Raw genomic sequence first — 20,711 nt, 5'->3', positions numbered from 1 at the left:
CAGTAACAGCAAGTTGGTCCATTCCCTAGTATCTCATTCTTGCTGGGGAACAGGTGACTGATGAGAATTCCTGGGAAAGAACAAAGTGGCCATTGGCTCACACCTGGCTGGGAAGTGCTTGGCTCTGTCTGTCTGGAAGAAAACGGCCACCATTTGGGTGCCTGTAATGGAGCCATCAGGTGACATATTGAGGGGAAGAAAAAATATGTACATATATGCGTGTGTGTCAATACATTTATATATATATATATATATATATATATATATATATATATATATATAGGTTTACTATCAAAATTGCGAACGGCACTACGTCGACTGTCATATACTCGAACATGGAAGTCCAAAATCGGTAATGTCGAAGACATAATAACCAATCTAGGAATGGTTTTAACATGGGTTGAGGTAGGTATTCAGTAGTATTCCGAACTACAAGCATCTCCCCTACCTCGACCCATGTTAAAACCATTCCTAGATTGATTATTTTGTCTTCGACATTACCGATTTCGGACTTCCATGTTCGAGTATATGACAGTCTAATGAGTGCTCATAATTTTGATAGTAACTATATATATATATATAGAGATATATATATATATATATATATATATATATATATATATATATATATAGGTTCATAGGTTGGTACTAGGCTATCGGTCCTAAGGCCTATACAAGCCTAGCCATAACAATTCCCTGGCTATATATATATATATATATATATATATATATATATATATATATATATATATATAACATACATACATACTTCTTCATTAGCCTACTCCAAACCCACTTCTGTGAAGTAGTCTCCTGTGGAAGAGCCACATATGTCATTACCAAGTATCTATGAAACTTGCTCTAAAGACTCTAAAGATAGGTTATCTGAAAGTAACTGCAAAATATGAGAAATGTCTGCAAACTGCTGCAGAAAGGCAAAGTCTTTGATTTTTTTTTTTTAATCAAAAGGGATTGCTAAACACACCAGAAAAGGATCAGTGTCACCAAGTTAACAAAGGTTTACAAGGCGTAACAAACCTGCCTTAGGCAGAGTGCCTTAAAGCCCTTTGCATCTACTCAGTCTACTATAGTTTGCTGATGGGTGATCTATGCCAGGCTCAAAAGACATCTCCAAACCTCATACTTATGAATCTCCTACATACTCATAAGTCAAAAAGTACCAGAAATATAAGGTCTAGTGACCTGAAATTTGTCTGTGATATAAACAGAACATGCTAGAGAGAGAGATATGAATCCCAGAAACTGCCCCGCCTATGGAACAGGATGTGAAGCTGAGTTTGTCTACTGTTTGTCTTTGTTTGTCTTTTCAGCTTTTCCTGGTTACGCACCCTGGACCAGTGGATGGGGAACAGGAAATTTACAATGGGCCTGGCACTCATGTCCCTTATGGACGCAGGTAGCTTATAAATGCCTGTCTCTCAATGACCTGTTCGGATACAGGACATCATTATTCTTTTAGGGAAAACTGGCTAGGCTTAGAAAGGCCTTCCGGGTCATTAGCCTAGTAACAATCTATGAATCTACGAAACAAAAGACGACCTCTCATCACTGACCTTAAGTGTGATGACATGTGGATTATCATCAACTCAACAGCCTTGAAGAATCTGTCTGTGATAAAGTGGATCTATCAAAGCTATCATCTAGAGAAGAGCTGTCAATTCCAGGCCTGCAAGTCAGATGTGGTCCACTGGCCCTTCCATTCCAACTCATGGAACTTTGCCCTAATCTGCCCCACTTCTTGAAAGAAAAAAAATAGGATAACCTGTGATCTGAACCACACTGATAAGTGCTTGTCTTTGTGGTTCGGATTGCCTGTAGCAGCTCCTCTCTCTCTCTGTCTCTCTCTCTCTCTCTCTCATTGGCTTGAATGTGGAGCCATAAAGAGAGAGAGAGAGAGAGAGAGGTTTCCTAAAGAACAAAATAGACCAATAGCAGAAACACGTATAGACTCTAAGCACTTCTGCTACTGGTCTATTTTGAGCTTTAGAAAGCAACAGTAGGAAAGCAACTGCCCAGCACAGACATCTTGTACTTTGGCTTATTTATACACCAAGTGAGTCACGTATCTCTATATGATGAGTAAATCGCTTGGACTACAGAATATAAAGCAGTATGTTTCATATATCAACTGATTTGCACCTCTCTATGAGTTTCAAATTACCTGTTATATGAAACACACTCAGGAGAAATAGAAAATACAGCTCTGAAAATGTGTAAGTGTGTGTGTGTGTGTGTGTGTGTGTGTGTGTGTGTGTGTGTGTGTGTGTGTGTGTGTGTGTGCTGGTATATCTGATCTCTATAAAAATGCTTCCATAACAGAGATGTTATCTATGCCCTGTCCCTTTCTCTGCTTGCTTAGCCCAAATGTCCACTTTTCTTCACAATGCACTTATACCCCCCACACACACACTAACACCTATTTTGATTGTGCACTCTCTTCCTCTTGATCCACTCACCATCCATTTCTTCCATCCTTCTTTTCATCTCTCTATTTTCTACTTTCTTCAAATTCCTCTCCTTGTTTCTCCCTGCCTATTTTGTATATAGTTGTAGTGGAAATCTAATCAACTTTGATGTAGAACCCCTGTAATTATGTCTGTCATTTTCATGTAGAACCAATTCTATGTTCTGTGCATGCAATTCTGTATCCCTGGGATGAAACTGAAAATAATCCAGGTGGATCGGTGTTCTACACTGGTCATCAAATAAAATAAAATATTCTTGGAGCTTTTCTCCCCGGGCCTCCGCTGAAAATGGATATGTGTCCAGTCGGACTTTCCCAGTTAACAAATGTAAAATAAAATAAAAAATAAAAAATAAATAAAAATATGCCGTGATGCGTGTGTGTGTGTATATATATGTGTGTGTGTGTGTGTCTGTATCTGTAACTGAACCACAGATCCAGAGAAATAAAAAAAAGAGTTCATAATCTAACTGATGGTTTGCAGTCTACCTTCAAATGTTCTGTGGGGCATTTCCAAAGTGGTAAGAAGCCCTTCTCTTGGACTCTGACCAAGACTTGCATGTAGAGGATAAAGGAAAGAAGAGGTTTGGAAATTTCATGCTGTCAGTTTTATCAATTTATGGAGACGTCTGAGATTTCCTGACTTTTGTGTTCTTATTATATCTATTTTTCACTGAAAGAGGGAGACAGAAGGACACGTCAGAAATGTACCTAAAGGAAATCCAAAGTGTCCAAGTTATTGTCAACTTAGAGATGCATAAGAACATAAGGAGGCAATCTAAAGATACAAGGTGAGCACTCAGACAGAGAAAATGAGATGACAGAAAAGGTGGTGGCTGATTTGAACAGACTTTCTAAAAATTCTGAAGGGTCAAAAACAGATATAATTCAGCAACACGTCAGGCTGCTTAAAGCAATTCTGAAATTAAACCAAAAAAAAATAAATGAAATGGGATGTATAAATGGCACAAGCAACCCTAGTTGTCATCCATGCTTGCGATTTATCTACTGATGATGTGAAAAATCTGTAGTCTTTTTATCACCTTTTGCTTAACTTTTCCTTGCTAGAAATTCTCCACAACTACTGATTCTCCAGTTCTATTCTCACCTTGGGTAGAGTCTGCATGCCATTTGTATATCCACATGCATTTTCTCTGGATGATCTGTTTTTTTATCACTTTCTAAAAACATGCAGAAGGTGAGCTGTCATTCTCTAAATTATCTATATAAGTAAGTGAGTGTGCATGGGAATGTTGTGATAGCTCAGCACCCCGTCCAGAATGGGCTTCAATGCCTTGTGCCCACTGGCTGCTGGGATAGGTTCTGCTGTCCCAGTGACCCTGTAAAAGGATAAAGTGGGTTACTGGACAAAGGACAGATGGATGGATGATGCAAGAATATATAGTGGATTGACTTAAAGTGACTTAAATGCTCTGACGACCCTAACATCATAATCTGGTTCCAAACAGAAAATGCATTTTTCGTGCTTGACTTGATGGGCAATCATCTTTCCACAAGCATATTTACAAAGCAAAGATCTTCATATAATTAAAGAGAAATGGATGAAAAGCATGTTATAAATTGTAATAAACTATAGCCATCTATGGCAAATTCAATTTCAAGTGTCTATACTGGCCACTCACAGAAAATAAATTCCCTAATTTCCTTTGTTTATTGATACACAAATATCTGCACTTGCATGAAGGCAGGCCATTCAGGAGGCAGTCTCCACTGAAGCTGCTTAAAATAAACATCAACTGCAGTAGCACCTGGTAGTGGCCATCAACAAATGATACACTACTGCATACAAATGTAGTGAAGAAAATAATAAAAGTGACACACTGACACAAAAGCATGTCTCTCAACACACTACTGCATACAAATGTAGTGAAGAAAATAATACAAGTGACACACTGACACAAAAGCATGTCTCTCAACACACTACTGCATACAAATGTAGTGAAGAAAATAATAAAAGTGACACACTGACACAAAAGCATGTCTCTCAACACACTACTGCATACAAATGTAGTGAAGAAAATAATAAAAGTGACACACTGACACAAAAGCATGTCTCTCAACACACTACTGCATACAAATGTAGTGAGGAAAATAATAAAAGTGACACACTGACACAAAAGCATGTCTCTCAACTTGCTAGATCCTGACAGTTTTGACCAAAATGTGACACTGAATAAATGTTACTGGAATGATTCAGGAAGGTAAAGTTAATTTTTCTGCATGGTATATCTGTTGCATTAAAAGGAAAGACCCATGGATAAAGCCATCTTTACCAATTTTAAGACAGACTGGGTTCCTTCTAATTGCAATTTCAACCTCTTTGGTTATGATACAGCAGGAGACCCAATCAAAAAAGGATAGACCTGATATCCTTTTTGACATAGATATATGGGTGGCACACCTGGCTATACAAGGGGGAACTGATCTGACTATGCATCCTTTTAGGTAACACAAGCAGATGGCAAATGTGTTCATTTTTATGAATGACAGAAAAAGCAAGAGGGCATGTGAGGAAAGGCAGAGGCATTCTTTTAAGTAACAGCTAGAATAAGAGAAGAAACTTGCACATTTTTTAAATGAGCAACACAGCCCTAGCAGATTGAAAGGTACAATAATGAAACTAAAATGGACCACTGAGTTACCAACCTGAAGAGCAGCATTAGGGCCTGGAAGAAAGTACGAAAGTTGTTGTGCTCATCTATGGCACTGTCTTCGTCATCATCCCCTTCTTCAATAGCAATGTTCCCAAATACCTTCAGGGCAAAGAAAAATTGAAGAACAAGACCGAATGAATAACTTGTATCTACTTCCTTTAAATCGGCAGTTTACAATAGTAATTTTATAATGTCTTGAAATGAAACTTGAGTTAAAGTAAAGGCCATACATTTTAGTCACTTTGCTGGAATGCGCATTTATTACTGTTTTTAAACCCTAGATTGTATTCCAAGATTTGTTTCTCAGTCCAAAACTAAAAATGCATTTTAATTTTTTCATATTTACAAAACTATGCTTTCCAGTCTCTTGTCTTCCTTAATCTACCAGTGTGAGTATAATGAGTACACATCTTCAGCTATGATTACCAGTATAGGTCCACTATGATCCATTAGCATTCTGGGACATTTTGTCACACACCAACAGTCTGAGGCTTACATGACAAATGAGGCCAAACATGTGCTGGTATTCTAGTAATACTATCCTGAACAGGTCCTACTGTGTTTTTACTGGTACGCACCAACATGCCAATGAAAAAGCATGCTTCTGTGATAACTGACAAGAACAGTGTCTATCTTCTGATGTTATCAGCATATCTTCACTAAAAGATGGTATGGATATTGGAGTATCATCCCACAGTCAGAGTATGACATAAAATTTTTGTAACCCCCTCCTTGCTGGTTCCATCCTCTGACTTCTGTGGACACTTCCTAACTCCAGACTTCTAGAGTTGTGTGAGATATTCACTGCAATATTTGATGGTCATTTTTTCTATTCTTACATTAATCAGTGGATATGGAATCATTCAGTGAGTCCTCTATTTATTCTTTCAGTCTCCTAAAGCAGGGACTGCTTACTGTCTGCCTTTGCAATAAGTGGCCATCACACATGGCAACAGTTAGTAACCTGTGTGGTAATACTACTTTGTACTTTTTTGCTCTGTTCCATTTGCTTGCATTTTTTAGTTTGTTCTGATACCTTAGTCTTGTATTTTAATTAGCAGTTGTGGGAAGACTGTTTTTCTATAGTATTCTTCAGTTCTAATTCCACAAGCAGAATTACATGTAAAAGCTATCTGTCTGTATTTTAAACCCTGATGGGGCATAGCCTTGTAGTTTAATTCACAGTTGTGGCAGAACCGTGTACTGCTGCCACATTTTGAGCCTTGACATTTACTACTGCATTTTTCCATAAACAGTGCTACTGCTAAATTTCTGCATAGTTTGGTACCTTAAACTGTAGTAGAAGGTCAACAGTGAAAGATTCAACTCTGCTCCAGTTTGTGTTTCATTGTTTTTACATTCCTCTTATCTTTTACCTGCTTAAAGCTGAATTCTGTGACTGCCCTATCCCCCACTAACACATTAAACTAAAGTTTCTGAAAGAGCTCCAGTATTGCCTTTATTTACTTGGATGCCTCTCTAGCTAGCCTGCTTGTTCTACTCCAACCAACCCACTGTTGTTGTTTTATAAGGCTGTGTTTTCCATTGATCCATGTTACTGAGTGCCCACCCAGTAAACCAGTATTGCTCTAGAGTAAGCCTCCTTTACTACATTTGGTCTCCTTGTCATTTTTCAGTAGCTCAGCAAAACTGGAGTCCTAAAATCCCATAAGTGTTTTACTCATATCCAGTGTCAAACGGACAAAGTTAAGTACCTCTGATTGCTAAATCACACTAAAGTTACTTTGAGTGATTGCTACTGTTTCCTGTTTTTATGTGTGCATTTCACTGATACTTTTGTAAAACATTGCTCATTGCTCCTCCTCTCACGCTTACTGCTGTAAGGCTGCCTTGAAATGGTCTTCAGCAAGGGATTTCCAGCTAGTTTAAGTGGTTTCTGGTAGCACTTGCACTTTTGGTTCTCTTCTATTGTGTTTTTTACATTAGGAGGTTTATTTCTCTTGTGGCAGGAGGTGTTTTCTTGCTCTATCTGAGTTGGGAATTACACTAAAGGACTCATAGTGTACTCATTTTATTGGACAGAGAGCTCATTAGTTGGTTTTCTGGGTTTGTTTTTTTTTTCTGTGCTGATAAAAATTTTGCACATTTGCATGGGTTAGTAGTGCCCTGCACTGTAGCAAACACCTAGAAAGAAAATGCTACTTGCAGAACAGTCCATAAAACTGTACCCTGTAAAAAGGCACAATAGTGCAAATTCTTGTGTGCTGACAAGCTTAGAGTAGCTAGTTGGGAATCAAGTGGCAATACTTAAAAATTTAGTATAATTCAGTATTGTGTATCCATTAAAGTTAACAGAATGTAGTACTGTCTAGCGCAATCTGTCACAGTTAAGCACCTTTATTAGTCTGCACCAACAAAGCACATCTAATAGCCTTCTAATCTCAATACACCACCTCCCCTTGCAGCTCACAAATCAAAGGACTGGACAGTATGGATATGCAGTTTCCTAACGTCTCTGTAGCCACCTTGGTGGATATGGGTCTTGAGACAATGCAGCAATTGTCTCATGTTTACTGACAACCACTTAATCCTTAAACAAGCAGAAAATCTAAGCGAGGGGTGTACTTAAACAATGGCACTGAAGGCTAAACTCTTGCATACAAGTACACACTGGGTTTTCGAAACAACGCACACAACACCCACTTCACACCACACACAACATACACAGACTAACATAAACTGAAGCACTTAAAACCAATCTTCCTAAACAACAAAGATTGTCTAGACCACCCATAGTCAAACCTATGCTTCAGCAAGCCCAAAGGCACTCAGAAAAAACAATACCTAACACTACACATACTGTCAATCTCAGCTGAGCCCTAAACTCAAAGCCCCTAAGGCAAGCAAGTACACTTCCCAGGACTCTTGTCATAGAGGACTCCACTGCAAGTGTGACACCCCTGCACTGGCCCAGTAATCCCAGTGGGGGATGTACACAGTGGGAGGATGACAAGTACACACACACAGTAAAGTGCAATTTCCCTTAAGAGCACACAGAAGCCACAATCAGTCTGGGGCTGGTTTCTCCCTCTTTCTCCAGATCCCCACTGGCACAGCTATAGGGTTGAGATCTCAGCTGAGTGGCCAAGCCAAAACCTCCAGCATCCTTTCTTTCCAACCAGGGCTTCATGTCCCTGTCTAAGCTGACACACATGCACTTTGAGATTGAACTGATATACAAACACACAAACACACACACACACACACACACACACACACACACACACACACACACACACACACATTGGAAAGGCTGGCACAGGTTTACCAGCTATGCCCCTTTTTGCCCAGACTATACCACCTTTATCAGCTACTATAAGGCCCTTACCAAAGTGTGTCCAATCCTACTGTGTAATGTTACTATTAATCCAAATGGTAGTTCTGATCAAATGCCAAGCTATTAGGAGTGGCCTGTACATTGTTACCAAATACATATGCAAGTACCCTAAGAGCTTAAATATGTCTCACAAATATCACCCACAAATATAGGTTTAAATGTATTTAATAATAAATAATAAAAGATCAAGACAATACTCAGTCAATCAACAAAGTTACTTCAGAGTTCAGGAAATATTTTAAAACATCATTGCAGGACAATCTCAAATAAATACAGAAAACGTCTAAACTAATCTTTACTATATTCCTATCTATATCTAAGAGAGATACTATGTCCTAAATCTTACTTACAGACAGGCAAGTGCAGATGATGATGATGAGTGAATGTTCTTGCTAGGTCCAAGACAAAATACAAAATGCCCAGTCTCTCTAAGAGAGTTCCCAAATTAATATCAAACATCACTGCTGGGTTAGCTTGGATGACATCACTTTTGTTACCTGGCTTTAGTTCCAAAGCTAAACCCCCAGTGTCCAACATTTAACATCTCTGTGTGAGAAATACATATCTCTCAGATCTTTGCAGATCTTGGAAGTCGTAAAACAATAAATCACTTACAAAACAATGAAGAAGGCACCCTAGTTTTAGACATCCTGTCTCCTTGCTGTATTGAAACTAACTTTTATAACACAATCGTAAAGTAGTCTACTTTCAACTTACTTTCTTGAAGTTTTGCAAGATAACTCTGTATGTTCCACTTTCTACTATTAAAACATACATTTGCACAGGTATATAGCTTATATATACACTTTTCCAGTAGGGTACACTGTGGACACACATCCTTGAAGCTCAGTACTGTACAAACCCTGTTTAACACACACTTTTATACCAGTAGTTTAATACACATAACATATATTTATCTTACATTTGTAAGACAAGCATATGAATCATGTTGATATTCACAAATGATATATGATTTACAAAATTCCAGATAGCTGGGCTGGCAGTGTGACAGTAAGACATACTGATGCCACTCTAACCAGCCTGAACAAGGACAAGATAACTCTTAGTTGGTTATCTAGAGCCAGAATCCACCAAATCATGCAAACACTCAAATTGTTACACCACAGGTACCAGTATGATTCCATCATAGTCCACATAGGTGTAAATGACCTGAGATTTAAGTCCTTAGACTATATAAAGACAGAGACATTATGGAGCTGTCAGACAATGTGTCTCAGTCTGGTATGAACCCAGCATTGAGCAGCATATTACCATCACCAAGCATGATGCCAAAATATGGGCAAAAAATGATGGATTTCAACAACTGGTTGTCTTTCTGGTGTCATTCTAAGGGGATCCAATATTTGACAGCTTAGGAGGACATGGTTAACAGATCACATTGCTTTGCCAAGGATGGTCTGCACCTGTCCCCTCTAGACTTTTGAATACTGGCTAAACCGTTATCCACCCCCACAGTGCCTTTTTCAGGCAATGCCAAATTAACAAGCCTTTTGACACAGCAAAATCAACTCAAATGAACCTCAAGGTATTATTGCTTAATGCCAGGAGCCTAAATAAAAACTATACTCCCTCCAAGACCTCCTTACCTTCGAGAATATAGACATCTGTGCAGTTACTAAGACGTGGTTTAAAACAGCAGAGAGTAACATGGCAGTGCAAGGTTTCAGTGCCTTCGACAGTTTTAGACCAGCAGCTGCACAGACAAGGGCTACAGGAGGAGGTGTCTCAATATACATTAATAATAACCATACCTCTAGGGTGGTCAAACAGGATGATGTGCTGGAGTTTCTCCACATGCAGACCACCATAGACAAAAAACTGTACCATATCTTAGCCAGCTATAAGTCATCTTTCATGTCCCAAGAAACTCACAATGCATACTTGGACCTACTGGAGACATTTACTAGCCAACCAAACAAATTATTCATGGGAGACTTTAATTACCCCTCTATAGACTGGGAATACTACATGGCCTCAAATCTACAGGCACAGAGATTCTTGAACTTCGTAAATACAAACACCCTTGACCACTCAGTGAATATGCCCACTACAGGCTCCAACATACTGGATCTTGTGCTTACAAATGTGGGAGAACACTCCACCCCTCCACCCAATGTCTCATTTTCCTTGGTATGGTCTGACCATAAAGCTGTCTCCTTGAAATCAAAATTAACTCCATAATTCCATTAAAAACAGCAATAGTTAGAAACTATTCCAAAGGAAATCACCTTTTATTAAGTGATGGTTTGTCAAAATTCCATGTCCCTCCAAACCCAGATAGCACAGAAGCCTATGCTGAATTGCTGTTAGAAACTTTGTGCAACCATGTCAACGGCTGAATAGAGGCTGCTGTACCTATAAGAAGTAAGCCCAGACCTAGCCCCAGAAACAAACTGTCAAATTAACCAGAATATACAACCAAAAAAAAAGGAAACAGATGTCTTAAGGCAGCTAAAATAACACAACCAGTTATTTTTGTATTTGAACAGTATACCCTGCTAAGTATATGTAATCTTAACTTGCTTGCTTTTTTAACCTTCATTCACAGTACTGCTATTCTTTTTATTCCTACCTAGACTATATAATTGTATTAGTAAAATATATAACATGTATTTTTCATGTTGTGCTTGTACCTGAGATTGAATCAACATTTGTATCTGTACTTAAGCAAAAACGGGAAACATCAGTTAAAAACCACAATAAAATCCACTCAAACCAAGGAACGCCGAACCACTCCACTGGTATAGCTGATATAAAATCACAGGACCGTGAAACTGTATATGAAAAGAGACCAAACACTTAAAGCACCATTAACGCCACATTAATTGTACTTTTCATCATCTACTTCATCAAATATGAACGCCGAAAGTCCATACAAATTCCCTTTAAATAAGCAATCCTTTACTTAATTACATTTGCTCAAATGCAATTAACACCACTTAATCAGAATTAAAAAGTTAAAGCAACAACATCAAAGGTTTGACAGTATTATTATTACACTTATAAAAGCATACTTCATGTTAAAAACTTTGTACTGATTCCGTCAGGCTTAAATTCCCTGTATCTGTAAATTGTATATGTATCATACTGTTATTTATAAATGTGGAGCTTTTCTCCCCAGGCCTTTGCTGAAAGAGGACATTTTGTCCAGTCGGACTTTCCCAGTAGACACATGTAAAACAAAATAAACAAAAATAATAAAAACAAAAGGAAAAAAATTATGGCAAAAATCAGGAAGGGTAATTCTCATAAAGAGAGAAAGAAACTCTCTCATCAAACTAAATAGGCAACTAAGAGGGCTCATTAGGATAAGGAAAGACATTTTGAGGTTAAAGTAGCCTCCCAGGTGAAAGATAACCATAAGGCCTTCAACAGCTATCTAAGACACCTCAAGGGCAGCACACAGCAATGTGTTGAAGTGGTGGTTAATAGTGCCACATTCCCTAAACCTGAACTTGTTAGCAGAAAAATTCAGTTCCAACTTTACCTCCCCTCTCACTGCTACCATCTCCTCAAAAATAGCCTAAAACATAACCCCTCCAAATATAACTAGGAGCATGTACTGATTACACTCAATAAAGCCAAGAATACAGCCTCAATGGGCCCCAATAACATCACAGGATGCCTCCTGAATAGTCTAAAATATGACTTATGAAGACCTCTGGAGTCATTATTTAACTACAGTCTTAAAACAGGCTTTGTGCCACGTGAATGGAGGACTGTGACAGTCATCCCCCCTTCATAACGGAGGACCTTCAATAGATCCTGGAAATTACAGACTCATTAGTCTGACTAGTCTTATTTGCAAAGCCATGGAAAGAATTATCATGGAAATAATCAACAAGGATGTAGGAGACCTCCAGACACTGGATCCATCCCAGTTTGTCTTTGTCAAAGGAAGGTCAGGTCTACTGAATCTGGTGGACTTCTTTGAAAATGTTACAAGGCAATGGATAAGGGGAAATAGTACATACTGCCTACCTAGATCTGGCTAAAGCATTTGATACAATACCTCACACTGGCATTTTTAACAAACTAATGGAACTGGATATAAACCCATTTATAACATGCTGGATAGCTAGCTGGTTCATTAACAGGGCCCAGGAGGTTAGAATCGATGAAACCACCTCCACAAAGAACCCAATCACCAGTGGAATCCTCAGGGCTCTGTGTTGGGCCCACTTCTCTTTGGCTTCTACTTCTTAGATGTCAAAGCCAAAAAAATGAAAAAAGCAGTCCAAGTATTCCAAGCAGACCCACACACCAGATGTGGTATAACCAGACGAAAACGCTGAATTCATTCCTTATTAAATATTTTCTTTCTACCTCAAGGTGTGTGGGTCTGCTTGGAATACTTGGACTGTTTTTTTCATTTTTTGGTTGTGCTGCTTTGGTTCCTGGTTATGTCAAAGCCAAAGTTGGCCTTTGGCTAACCAAGTTTGCAGATGATTGCAACCTGGCAGTTGTCAATGAATCCCCCCCCAAGATGAGAACAGCCTTTAGGAAGGTCTAATACAGACAAACACTGGGTGCTAAAGTCATGGCTTAAAATCAGTATCTAGAAGTCCATTATAGTAGCTTTTGGCAAGTCTACCACCTTGGTTAGTCAATGAATACCCCCCAAGATGGGAAAACCCATTCAGGAAGGGGCAATACAGACAAAAGTTTAGTGCCAAAGCCATGGCTTAAAAAACAATACCAAGAAATGCATTACAGTACCTTTTGGAAAGTCTACCACCCCAGGTAACTATGTCATCAGTAAAATACTCTTAAAAGTTAAAAATTGTAAATGAAAATACCACAAATTGGTATAGGACTGCGAACAGATAAACAGCCAGATTATAAAAATAAAGTCAAAACTAATTCGCAGTCACACCAGGCAGTCAATAAACGAACAGCATAAATAACACTCCATGTCTCTTCACACCTTGGTTCTTTAAAGTATCAGTTTCGAATGATGCATAAGTCCACTCTTAATTCAGAACACAAAGCAGCAACTTTATTAGTGTATACAGTTGGCAAGCGCTTTCACTATAAAGCTTTATCAAGCCTAGGCTGAATTAAGAGTGGACTTATTCATCATTCGAAACTGATACTTTAAAGAACCAAGGTCTGAAGAGATGTGGAGTGTTATTTATGCTATTCGTTTATTGACTGCCTGGTGTGACTGCGAATTAGTTTTGACTTTATTTTTATACTCTTAAAAGTTAATTCACTATTCAGGGATCTGGGAACCCATGTGGATAGTTTCCTAGCCTTTGACCAACATGTGTCCAAAGTACTAAGAAAAACCTTCTATGCTGCTCTACTTATAAGCAAGGTCATGGTATCTAGGTCCAGAGAGGTCATCCTAGCACTGTACTCGGCCTTCATCAGACCCATCATAGAGTATAATGCCCCCTTTGATACATACCTCACCAGACACATGCAGCAACTGGAAAGTCCTCAAAGGTTCCTTACAAAAAGAATACAGGGGATAAACACAATGTCCTATGGCGATCACCTCAATACCCTGCCTCTTTACTAACTATCATACAGACTTCTGAGATGTGATCTTTGCCTGGAATATAAGGCATCCCTGGACTTTGTTTTGATGAAACTTATGCACATCTGCTAAACAAACATCATCAGAAATTGAAGATTAAAAGACCTACATTTTGTTAGAGACATAAATAGGACATGCTGGAGAGACAGATATGTTCCCCAGAGAACTCCCATTCTCTGGAACAGTCTCTCCATCCATGTGAAGCAGAGTTCCTCCCTATCTGTATTTAAGCGCAACTTGGACCAATAGATGGGTAACTTGAAATTCACCCTAATTTGGCTCATATGTTTCTGATGGACAGACGCAGTAAGTAAATCACCACCTATATAAATCAAATTTCTGGGTCACATTTGGGTTGCATGGCTAGGCTTATAAGGGCCTTAGTGGTCGTTAGCCTAGTATACAACTATGAACCTATGAATCACTGCTGCAGCAGTCTTAGCTACTGCATAGGTAGATTATCATAGGTAACTACATTTGGGAAGTGGAAGGAAAACAGTTTACAAGCTCTTGGAAAATGGTCCTAGCAAAGATTGATCTGAACCTAAAGAAGGAATCAAGCTTATAATGCTTTGTAAAGGGTGTACAGAGGACCAAGTAGCAGCTTTTTGAATACATCTAGACTCCAAAGTCATAGATGAAGCCAAGGCCCTGGTAGAATGAGCCTTGACTGTGCCTGGAATGGTTTGGTTATGGTGATTATAACAAAAGGTAATAGCTTTAGACAACCATTTGGGAATATTCGCTTTTGAAACAGGCTGTCTATTCATCTTACCTTCACAGGAAATAAACAATTGATCTAACAATCTGAGAGATTTAGTTCTGTCAAGATAGTACACGAGTTGTCTGTTGTCATCCAATGTATGGAATATTTCCCTCATTTTAGGCTCAGGAAAGAAAACAGGGATGTGAATAGTTTTGCTTATGTACTCTCAGATACCACATTAGGCATAAAATAATCATTAGTTCATAGGTTCATACTAGGCTATCTGCCCTAGGGCATTTATAAGCCTAGCCAGAGTGTGTTTGGCTTTCGCCACCCATTTTAAATTAATTTTGCTATGCCCTTTTTCAAGGTTAGTATACTGTGCCTCTGTCTAACAGTGACACAGAAGTGATACCCGGGGTAAACCTACGATCTCCCATCCACTCGTAAAGATTCCTCTTGAAGAGAGTCAATGAGGGACTCTGCCTAACCTGGACTGGGATTTTATTCCAGAGTGAAGGGAGCCTCTGGGTTATGAATCTGTCCCTCCAGCATGTCCTATTTATTTCAGTGCTGAGGTTCAAGACTCTCGAGCGCATAGCTCGATGGGATGTGGATTTTCTGAGGTGCAGCATGTCCATTAATTCCGGGTTGGACATGGCTTTATACGTCAGGCACAGATCGCCTCTGAGCAGGCGGTATGCCACTGAGTAAAGCTGGAGTTTCTTTAACCGGGCAGCATATGGCATCTGTCTGAGCCCTTTGATCCTCTTGGTGAGGTACTTTTGGGGTCTTTCCAGTTGCTGCAGGTGTCTGGTAAGGTACATCCCAAAAGGGGCATTGTACTCAATTATGGGCCTGATGAGGGATGAGTAAAGAGGCACGATGACCTCCCCTGATCTAGATGTGAATCCCTTCATGATTAGGTGGGCTATATAAAATGTTTTTCTATCCACTTTGGCCACGTGGTTGTCAAATGAGAGATTGCTATCAACTTGGGTTCCCAGGTCCCTAATTACTTCTTCTGTACTTAATGGATTACGACCTATGTGGTAATTTGTGGGCACTTTGTTTTTGCCAAAGAGAATGACTATACACTTTTTGGCGTTTAGCTTGAGGCTATGGCTCTGGCACCAGTTGTCTGTTTCTATGAGGCCCTTTTGGAGGATGCTTGTGTCGGCTGGAGAGTCGATTATGGCGCCCAGTTTGCAGTCATCTGCGAACTTGGTCAGCCACAGTCCTTCCATGTTGGCCTGTACCTCCGAGAAATATATACCGAACAAGAGAGGTCCCAGGACTGAGCCTTGTGGGACGCCACTTGTAACTGGTTTGGAGTCTGACATGGCTCCAGCAATTCTAACCATGTGGGTTCTGTCCTTGAGCCAGTTTGCATCCCATCTAGTGACATAGGGGTTTATATTTAAGCTGGTGAGCTTATCTATAATGCCCGAGTGGGGTATTGTATCGAAGGCTTTTGCGAGGTCCAGGTAGGCTGTGTGGACCACCTTCCCATCGTCAATGGCCTTGGTGACTGTTTCAAAGAAATCAACCAGGTTTAAGAGGCAGGATCTGCCCTTAACAAAGCCGAACTGGGTAGGATCCAGTGTCTGTAGGTCCCCAATATCTTTATTTATAAGGTCCATGATGATCCTTTCCATAGCTTTACAGACCAAGCTAGTCAGGCTTATGGGGCGATAGTTTCCAGGATCCGTTGAGGCACCACCTTTGTGGAGAGGGACCACTGTTGCTGTACGCCACTCTTTGGGTACATATCCTGTAGTAAGGCTGAGATTGAACAGTAGTTTTATGTTTGGGTTCAGCTCTTCTTGGAGTTCCTGTAGGACGCAGCCCGGGACACCGTCTGGTCCCATTGATGCTGTGTTTTTTGCTTTGGAGAGGGCGGCTCTTACCTGAGCATCTGAGATGTCAGGAGGGCAGCATTCTGCTGGGATAGATATTTGCCCTTTTGGTGGGGAGGGGGGGAGAGGTTTGCGCTGAACCTGTCAGCTAGGATGTTGGCAATGTCTGTGGGTTCGGTGTATTTTTTGTCATTTTAGACTAATTCTGAGCATATCTGGGAATTCCCACCCAGGTTCCTAACATAACTAAAGAAAGCCTTTTTGATTATCCTTAGTGTCCTGTGCAATTATTCTCTCGAAGCTGGCCTTAGACGATTTTATGAGTGCCCGTAGTTTTTTGCTAATACTGATCAGAGATGCCTTCCCTTTTTGGGATTTTGCTCTATCATGTAGTAGCTTCCTCCTTCTATTGTATAGTTTGTTTATGGCTGGGGTCCACCAGACAGGACGTCTGCCTTTGGAGGATTGGGTCTTGGTTTTATTTGGGATTGCATGATCCATGCATTCCTGAAGGTGTTCACAGAATGCGTTTATAAAGGATTCTACGGTCTGGACCGTATTTTCCACAGGCCCGGGGGCTTTGAAGGATTTCACCTCGGTTTTGAGGAGTGTGAAATTTGCTTTAGAGAAGTTTTTCACTGTGGTTTTCTGGGCAGGGGGTGGGGTCGGGATGTGAATATCCAGTGAGATTAGTTTATGGTCTGATCTTACCAGTGAGGGATACACTTCTGGTCTGGAGCATAGAGTCCCCATGTTGGTGATGATCAGGTCCAGTATGTTTTCCCCTCTTGTGGGAGTGGTAACAAGTTGTTCCATAGCATTTGAGTTTATAAATTCTAGGAACCTTTGGGCTAGGGTGTTGGAGCTAGAGTAATGCTCCCAGTCTATGTTTGGGTAGTTGAAGTCGCCCAATATAATGGTGTTTGGAGAGACCTTCATATTTTCCAGTGTTCTCAGGAAGGCCGAATGGGGTTCCTGGGTCTGGGAGGGTGGTCTGTAGCAGGCTATAAACTGGAAGGCAGTTTTACCCACTGTTAGTTGCACATGGATAGTCTCTGATGCTTCGTGCTGTGCCACCAACCTGGAGGTGTTGGTATCTTTGACGAATATTGATACTCCCCCTCCTTTTGTGGTTCGGTCCAAGTTTTGGGGCCGAAAATCATGGTATGAGGTATAACCTGGTAGTGCTGGGGTGCTCTCAGGAGCCTTGAACCAGGTTTCTGTTACTGCACAGATATCGATGCTCTCCATGCTAAGGAGAGTTTCGAGTGCGTGCATCTTGAGGTTTAGACTTCTGGCATTGAGTAGCATTACTCTTAGTTTCTTATCCCTTGTGATACCTATGGAGGTGAGTTTGTCTTTTGAGCCTTGCCTAAAAAAGGCACTATGGGGGTTCTCAAAGAAACCCTGTTCCTATGGAAAATGAGATAGGGTTGACTCACCATAAGAACTTGCAACTTAGATACCCTTCTTGCAGAGGTCAGAACAACTACTAAAACTGTTTTCCATGATAAGAACCTCAAGTCATCCAGATTAACTGGTTCAATTGGAGCAAGTGTTAGCTTCTCTAACACAAAATTAAGATCCCAAGGAGGGGCCACCAGTTTTCTTGGAGACCTCTTATGCAAACCACAAGTCAGGAACATTTTGAAATGAGACTGCATGGAAAGAGGAGGCTCTATGGGTAGACATGCTGAAATGGCCAATAAACGAACCTCTAAAGAGGAATGACAAAGGCCAAAGGATAGTAACTCACACAGATATTGTAAAACCAAAGAACAACCAGCCATGCATGGGTGCTGGTTATGCTGTTGGTACCAACTAGAAAACCTTTCCATTTGTTAATATATGATTTTCTAGTGGCAAACTTTCTTGAATCCATTAGTACCTGCTATACATCCTCAGTAAACAGGTGCTGAAAAGGAATTAAGACCCTATCATCCAGGCAGTCAACTGAAGGTGATGGATACTGGGATATATCAAACACGCCTGTTCTTGTGTGAGTAGAGCCAGTCTGTGAGGAAGCTTGTAGCAATTGCCCTGGCCATTTCTGAAAGAAGGGAGAACAGAGGGTAGCCTGGACCAGAGTGGAGTCACCAGAATGATTTTGGGGGATTCCTTCTAAATCTTCAGGAGTACCTTGGATATTATTGGAAAGGCATACACCAACATTTTGTCCAAGGAAAAGAAACTACATCTGTCTTCCTGGTCATCTTTCATTGAGTCTTGGAATAGAATCTTGCCGGTTGATTGTTCAGACAGGAGGCAAAGTGGTTTACCTGAGGAACTCTCCATAGGTCAATCAAATCTTGGAAGACACACTGATCTAGTTTCCATCTGTGAGGGTTTGCTATGGTCCTGCTCTACTTGTCTGCCACACAGTTTTGCTCTGATGGAATGCAGGATGTTGTAGAGTGACACTGTACTGTGAAACCATATCCCAAGCTAACATGACCAGTTTAAAATGGGGGTACAACTTGATTCCTCCTTGCTTGTTAATATACCACATTAATGGTACTGTTTTTAACCATTTGAAGAGGTCCCAAGGACCAAAGATGGATCAGAGAGTTGAAAGCCTTGATCAGAGAAAGCATTTCCTTGATATATCTGTGCTTGCTTCTGTCCTTGGTGCCCCACACTCCCTGCACTTTTATCCTTCCTGAAACGTCTCTCCAAGCAAAGTTCAACGTGTCAGTGGTGAATGACTGCTTTTTCTGATAAACCCCAGCACTGGGATGTGAACAGATAAAAGGTGTTGATGCTGGGATTAAAGAGATTTCACATATCACTGTATCATTCTCATGTGGAGTCTTGCCAGGGGTATCATGAGAATCATAGCTGTCATGAAGCCCATAATCCTGAAGTATTCCCCCACAGTGACTTAAGTCTGAGTGGAAAACCTTAGAAATAATTTTAAATAAAGATTTATTTTTCCTATGGTAGAAATTATCTTTGAACTGAGGTGTCTAGTTGTTATCCCAGAACACAATCTTGTGTGAATGAGTCAAGAAAGACTTTTTGATGTTCTCTTGGAATCCAGGCTTGTATAAGAGATTTCTCATCTGAGAGATGGATTCCTGACACTTTGAAAAACTCTCTGCAAAGAAAAACAAGTAATCTAACAATGGAAAAAGTGTGAATACCTTGTAGCCTGCAGTAAGCTAATAACTGGAGCTAGACCCTTTGTGAACACACCTGGTACAATGGATAGTCCAAAGGACAAGGCAGAGAAGTGACAATGTGATCCAGACATTCAAAACCTTAAGCCATGTCTGAAGTCTGGACGAATAGGGATGTGATGATATGCATCTTTTAATTCTAGCCTTACCAAGAAACTTGAAAGAGGAAGAAGAGATAACAGGTTGTGAAGTGACATAATTTTGAATTTGGGCACTTTCATAAACAGGTTTAGGAAAGAAATTTATATAAATGGTTTCCAAGAATTTTTTTTCTTAGGTACTAGGAACATCCTTGAATAAAAACCCTTCCCTACATGGGAAGGAGGAACTGTTCCTATCACTGCTTGGGATAGCATGTGATGAAGAACAGGTGGAAATAAAATAATCTTATTGGAGGATGAGGAATGACACCCTGCAAAGGATAAAATTTCTCCCACTGCCATCTGTAACCTTTTAAATAAGTTTCAGAACCCTTTTGTCCGAAACAATGTCTCTTGAACAGTCATTCAGACTTGTTGGACTGTCCTTGGTTTTGGGAGGTTCAAGACTTGTTTTTGGAACCTCCTTGCCATTTCTTCTTAAACATCTGCTTACCTGAATTTTCTTAAGACTAATTATTCTGTTTTTTTTTTTGCCAAAAACTGGATGAGGAGAGACAAAATCCTTTAGACAACTTGGAAAAGGAGTGCTGAAAAATTTTAAGAGATTGCTTGACTCAGCTTGCCCCTTTCTTCACTCTTTTTGATCACCTCTGCAGCAGAGGGTCCAAACACTAACTTTCTATCTAAAGGAGAATTAAAAAAATCATTTTTAACATCATCTGGGAGGTTCTGAGAATGCAGCCATGCAAACCTACTCAAAATAGTACCAGTGGCCATAGCCC

At 40.0% G+C, this 20,711-nt stretch overlaps 1 protein-coding gene across 1 annotated transcript in view; it reads right to left on the bottom strand.

The window, feature by feature from the left end:
• The window catches only part of CACNA1A (calcium voltage-gated channel subunit alpha1 A), a 3,713,953-nt gene that overhangs the window by 201,888 nt on the left and 3,491,354 nt on the right, over positions 1 to 20,711 (bottom strand). The window contains exon 32 of the mRNA XM_044082385.1: positions 5,153 to 5,259. Within this exon, the coding sequence (XP_043938320.1) occupies positions 5,153 to 5,259 (107 nt within the window). The remainder of the gene's footprint in view (positions 1 to 5,152; positions 5,260 to 20,711) is intronic.

The sequence above is a fragment of the Protopterus annectens genome, chromosome 9.part0 (assembly GCF_019279795.1).
Source record: "Protopterus annectens isolate FY-2018-M chromosome 9.part0, PAN1.0, whole genome shotgun sequence".
In the NCBI taxonomy this organism is placed as follows: Eukaryota; Metazoa; Chordata; order Ceratodontiformes; family Protopteridae; genus Protopterus; species Protopterus annectens.
This window is presented reverse-complemented; position numbering and strand designations above follow the sequence as displayed.